The 6,000-nt window shown below is 57.0% G+C and overlaps 1 protein-coding gene across 2 annotated transcripts in view; it reads right to left on the bottom strand.

The window, feature by feature from the left end:
• Positions 1-2,184: 2,184 nt before the first annotated feature.
• Positions 2,185-6,000, bottom strand: part of THAP4 (THAP domain containing 4) — a 43,081-nt gene continuing 39,265 nt past the window's right edge. The window contains exon 6 of one of the 2 annotated variants that reach the window (XM_032429732.1): positions 2,185-2,774. In XM_032429732.1, coding sequence (XP_032285623.1) covers positions 2,655-2,774 — 120 coding nt within the window. In that variant the 3' untranslated portion in view covers positions 2,185-2,654. The remainder of the gene's footprint in view (positions 2,775-6,000) is intronic. The other variant, XM_032429816.1, reaches the window with a different exon arrangement.

Below are 6,000 nucleotides of genomic sequence, written 5' to 3'. Positions count from 1 at the left end.
GTGCCCATGTGCCGGACCACAGCTCCGAGCTGCCACCCCAGCTCTTCAGAAGACGCGGCCTCCTTGGACACCCCAGGAACTTCCATACTCTCCTCAGGATCCCGGGAGGGCCTGACTCATGCCTGGACTTCCTCCCTCTCCTTCCTTCCTGTTTGTAGGGGTGGCGGCAGCAGCAGGGGAGTGTAGGTGAGAGAGGTCCCAGCTGATACCCTCCCTGGTGGCTACAACTTCAGCCTCCATTTGCCGTCCCTTCCAGACCCGGAGGCACAGAGTGAGTCAGGGGCCACCCAGTGGCTGCTGCCAAGAAAGGGGAAGGGGGAGGCAGGCACAGCATCTGCGCCCGGGGCACCCGGCCTCTTGCTTTGCTCAGCGCACCCAGAGATGCCCCTGGGCACACCTAGAACGCAGGGCCACAGGACCCAGTCCCACCCACGTCAGCACTCCTGCCGGGCAGCCTCCTGCTCGCTCCGTGTAGCCCGCCCCCCCAGTCCGTCAGGACCTGAGGGGAAGGGCCCAGGGGAGCCCCCTTGCCCATCACAATACTGTTGACTGCTCTGCATTTTTGGCTCCCCTGTATATTTTCTAAAATAAAAAATACACCAGATCCAGTAACATACAATGGCTATGTGCAAAAAAAGGGGAAAAAAAAGTGCCTGGCTGTTTCAGTCACAGGAGCACATGACTCTTGATCTGGGGGTCATGAGTTCAAGCCCCATGCTGGGCACAGAGATTATTAGATGCATAAGCAAACCTAAAAACAAGGAACTGACCATAGTAGGAAGGCGGCCAGTCTGTGATGCTGACCGAGGGGCTGGCTCAGGAGCAGGTGCCCCGCGGCGGCCTCTTCATTTTAGCATCAGCAGTGGTGGCAGGCCGACAGGTGAGGCTCCTGGCGCCAGGACAGAAGCGCTGGGCACGCCTTGGGAACAGCGCATCCGGTGAGAACTTCCCATCCGCAGGGAACAGAGGGGACAGAGGAACCAGATAGACACACCCAGAATCCAGCCCGGGAACCCTTCCGGGATTAGGGACCCGCTCCCCACCGAGTCAACGGCATGGGGGGAGGAGACCAGACAACCGTGCAGGGCGTTTGCGTCTTGTCCTGGGCTCCAAGCCCACCTTGCATGCAGGTCTTGGGGCTGACCTCCCAGACCCCCGGGAGGCCTGCGAGACTCAGGAGGAGGGAAGGAGGACTTCCTCGGCTCTGAGATACTTGCCGGTTCCCTCGGTGCTAAGGTCTGAATGCTTGTTTTCCCCAAACCCGTATACTGAAATCCTAACCAGAGGGGCTTTGCTATCTCCACCTAGATTTTGGAGGGTGAAGTGGCCAGGAGTCTTGGCCTCGACCCAGGCAGAGACCGGCGCCCCACACGGGTGGGGCCACTGCTGTGTGATTTCAGCCACAGAGATCCCAGAGAACGGCATATAACCCACGTGGTGTAACTGCCTAATCCCATAAGGGGGGCATCCAGGACACCGGCGGCGTGGGCTGCGTCCAGTGAAGCTGTGGAGGCAGGACCTCCGCCCCACGGGCCTGGACGGCGACAGGGAGCCAAAGAGAGTCCTCTGACGCCTTCGGGTTCTGGACGTGCCCAGGAATGTCCACCCAACCCTGTCCTGCCATGGTGCTTTGGAAGCTCATGGTCTGGTCTCATCTCACAGGTTCCCAGCTAGAGGGGATCCTGCCTCAGGGTGAATCTGTACCCTGAGTCTCCCACACCTGATTTACTCGGCAAGCCAGCAGCAACCTCCCCACCCCTTGGCACCGGGGGCACCAGCCCTGGTCCCTCGTCTGAGCTCCGAGGTCCTGGCGACCCCAGCTGGTAATGTCTTTGGTCCCCCAGCCCCGGGGCTCCCACCGGTCCTCGTCTCCCCGGGCTGGAGCACCACCCCCCTCGCATGTGGCTCCGTGTTCCTGGCATGGCTTGGGATATGGTGGTGTGTGAGGGAGAAGAAAACGGCTCTGCTTTGTTTTTACATGCATACTGAAGCAGTTAGGGGTGAATGCCCAGAATTTGTTTAAAAATATGCCAGCCTAAAGAGGGGAGAACAGGAAAAAAAAAAAAGGGGAGAACAGAGGAAGCCGTTGGTGGGAAATAGCAGGGTGACAGGTATGAGGGGTTCAAGCGTGTCTGGGAGACTTCACAGTGAACACACAAATGGAAGCAGTGTTCTGCTCCAGCGTAAGATGGACCTGAGGACGCCGAGCTCATGACCGTCCTCTGGCCTTGGGGATGCCCTTCATCTGTGTGGACGTGGGGCCCGAGACTGTTAGCTTCAAAAACAGTAACGTAACTGTGACCCTTTCTGTCCGTTTGTCGTCAGCTTACTACTTCCTCCAGGAAAACATATAAATATTTTAGGTCTTGCCAAAACTACCAGCAGAAAAAGAAAGGGAAAAAGCATCACTCCTTAATTTTTTAGGGAAACAACTGGAAAACAAGTACTCACCAGCTGATGAAAGGAACGCACAGTCTACACGAGTGATAATATTCAAAATGCTCAGTCATAAAAATAAAGGCCTTTTATTTGGTTTTTCTACGCCGTTACAGGAACCCGTGGCAATACTCTGGAACCCACGAGGCCTGCGGCCACACCCGCACCTGCTGCGAGCGTCTACGGAGAAGCCGAAGGGTCACGACACACACTCGGGGTCACGGGGTCACCTTCTTGTAGGTGATGTGAAGATGCTGAGTCATGGGCTGGGTAGTGGTCGCCATGGAGACTGTCTGTTCAAGTTTGCCTTCAGAATTCAGCCTGAATTTTCGGGTGATCTGAGCAGAACAAAACAAACACCTTAGTTTTACCTTCTAAAGGCGGCCCGCCATGGGCCAAGTGCTCTGTGAGGGCTGCAACACGCCGCCCCCGCTGTCAGAGGCCTGTGGGCCACGCAGTGTCCCCGCCAGTGCGTGACGGACACTCAGCCCACAGCCGCTGCGGGGTGTGCCAAGATCAAGGGGTCCTGACCCCTGGGTCCTTCCTCTGACCCTCGGCTGTCCCCAGAAGACCAACAGGCATGCATGGAACTTGGTCTCGTCTCAGCTCATTTAGAACCCAGCCACTTTTTCCTTTCAGACAAAAGCTGACCTTCCGATGCATTCCTGCTTTACCCCCCTTCCCTTTCATGCTTACAACCTGAACTGACGTCACCCGTGTTCTTGAAAAACTCAGCGCGACCACCTTTGGAACCACTAGTTTATCCCAACGAAGTGTGGCGGCCAATGAGAAAGTCCTATCCTTACTGAGCATGAAGCAACGCGGAGACCCAAGCGGATGGCCGACATCTCCCCAGTGTTCTGGAACACACCGGGGGCTCCAGAAATGTATGCAACAGGAGTTCTCCTCCACAGCCAACCACTCTGTAACTGACCATCTGGCACAGAAAAACCAGAAAAGCCACATCTCAGAAAGTCCATTTAAAGGCATAAGGGAACCAGCCCAGAAGGCAAGACAAAGGTCCCGGAGAGAAGAGAGTAGAGACGCAGCTGGGAGCAACCGTTCACCTGAGGAATGTGCGTGCGACGAGGGGACAGCAGTGGGGCCAAGAGGCTGGGGAGCCGGGCCAGCGCTCTGATTCCTGGCATACTTTGGAATGTGTGCCCATCGAGGAGGAGAGGCCATGGAAAGACCCCAGACCTTTGGCTGGGGCCCAACAGGCTGCACTCCAGGAGTGAGGGCTAACCAGAAACGGACAGGGAAGACCAGCTTCGAAACAGCTCAGCCGCCAGCAGTCAGGCTCTGCCCTCCCTGGACCGATGGCCAGCAGCACGAGGACCGCTCCGTGGTAGCAGAGAGCATCGCACGGAGCCTCACGGCAGCTACAGTTTTCACATGTGGTGCCGAGAAACAGAACAAACCGACCGAGCAAGCGAGGTAAGAGCAGCAGAGGTGCCGGGAGCAGATGCCCCAGGGCGGGTGCGCCCACACCAGAGTCACCAGGAAAGGACACGGAGCTTTTCAGCAGAGGCCTGCCCCACCAGAAAGAATAAAATGGGAATTCCGTAACTGCAAAATGCAATCCGCAGAATAGACACCGCCAGAAAACAGTCTGTAGGAAAACCCGGGCTGGAACCGGGAGGAGGACGGACGGAAGCCATGACGGAAGCGAAGAGACACAGTGGAGACCCAAAGTTCTGACATGCGCGCTGGAGATCCCAGGAGATGGGAAGAACGGAACACAAGCCAAACGTGACGGGGTCACAGCCAGCTCTCGGAGGCTGACTGAACATACAGCAAGTCGCAGATGCAATTACATCCTAGCAAGACGCCGGCTGCTCACCAAGGACCAGCCGGACACCCAGGGACACGTGGGAGGACAGCGTGTCCAGGGACCAACAGGCCACATGGGCTCTGGGCTTCCCCACAGAAGGACGGCAGCCAGAAGACGACGAGATGGCATCTCAAACCCATTAACATAACCACCACCCAAAGCATTCTCGGTGCAGTGAAAATACTACTCAAAAACTAAGGAAAAGGACGCCTGGGCGGCTCAGACGGTTGAGCGTCTGCCTTCGGCTCAGGTCATGATCCCGGGGTCCTGGGATCGAGCCCCACATCGGGCTCCCTGCTCAGCGGGAGGCCTGCTTCTGCCTCTCCCTCTGCTGCTCCCCCTGCTTATGTGCTCTCTCGCTGTCAAATAAGTAAATAAAATCTTTAAAAAAAAAAATGAAGGCAAAATGAAGACATTTCTAGACCAAAAAAACTCCGCAGAGGACTTACCAGCAGGAGTCCTCACCCCCTGGAAGAAAGTACCAGAGGAATTCCTCAGGCTTTCAGGGGAGAGGCCCACGGCAGCACGGAGAAGCAGGGACAGATGCGGCGCAGGGGAGCAGGGAGCCCGTGGCTGACCACGGCAGCGACGTGGCCCCAGTGCGCGCCGCTGAAGCGCACGAGTCGGGAACCCGAGGCGGCGGCGGCGCGTGTGAAGGGAGCTGGCCCGTGTCCAGCTCATGGACGGGCGCGAAAAACGGCCGAAATCTTAGTGCTGTTTCTGAAAATGCCCCTCCCCCATTCAAAGTCAAAACGCTGGTGTGGCCCATACTATGCCCTTACCTCAGAAATCTAAGTTTTTGTTTTTGAGCGAAGAGCGCCGCCTGTGACAGGTTTTGACGAGGCTCCCGGCTCCTTTTTAGCCAACGGTACCAAGGAGGGACACTCCTGTTCTCTGGAAAGGTGCTTACCCATGTTTTCAAGTGGGAGAGGAGATTTCCAAGGGTCATCTGCGAGGAAATCTCGGACTCGTGCGAAAATGACATAAAACATCTGTATTTACTCATAAGGAAAAAGTTTCATTTTGTTGCCATTAGGAAAAAGGGTACTGTAAGACCAGGAAAAGTAAAATAAAAAAATAAAACTGATACCCGCCCCCCCACAAAACCCCACGACCGCAGAAGCAGACAGGGCAAGGGAGACACATGGAGTCCGAGACCCGTGTCCCGAGCGCCGCCGCCGCGAGGAGCTGCACACGCGGCCCCAGGCTCCGCCCCAGGTGCACGTGGAACCGACACGCCAGCGCTGCAGAGCCCGGGCGCCTGGCATGCCCGCCGTGGTCTGAGAGGGCCTGTCCCAAGGTCCCTGCGGCGGTCTGGAAGCAGTCCGAGCACCAGCTTATGTCAGACGCCCGCGAACGCAGACCGCATCTGTAGTCCGCGGGCATCACCGAAGGACAGCAGGACGAGGTACCCCAAACGAGCCGGTAAGCAGGAAGACAGAAGAGTACACAGGGCGGGAAGGGGGAGAGCAGAGCGCCCAGAACCAGACAGACAGGAGGACACTTCGTGGGCCAGGCAAGTATTCCCATGCTATTTTAGCGTCTTTATTTTTTTTAAGGATTTTATTTATTTGACAGAGAGAGAAAGCGAGAGAGGGAACACAAACGGGGGGAGCGGGAGAGGGAGAAGCAGGCTCCCCGCTGAGCAGGGAGCCCAATGCGGGGCTCGATCCCAGGACCCTGGGATCATGACCTGAGCCGAAGGCAGACGCTTAACGACTGAACCACTC

This window comes from Phoca vitulina, unplaced genomic scaffold (assembly GCF_004348235.1).
Source record: "Phoca vitulina isolate PV1807 unplaced genomic scaffold, GSC_HSeal_1.0 scaffold1, whole genome shotgun sequence".
NCBI classification, from domain to species: domain Eukaryota; kingdom Metazoa; phylum Chordata; class Mammalia; order Carnivora; family Phocidae; genus Phoca; species Phoca vitulina.
The sequence above is the reverse complement of the archived record's forward strand: the minus strand, read 5'-3'. Positions and strand labels throughout refer to the sequence as shown.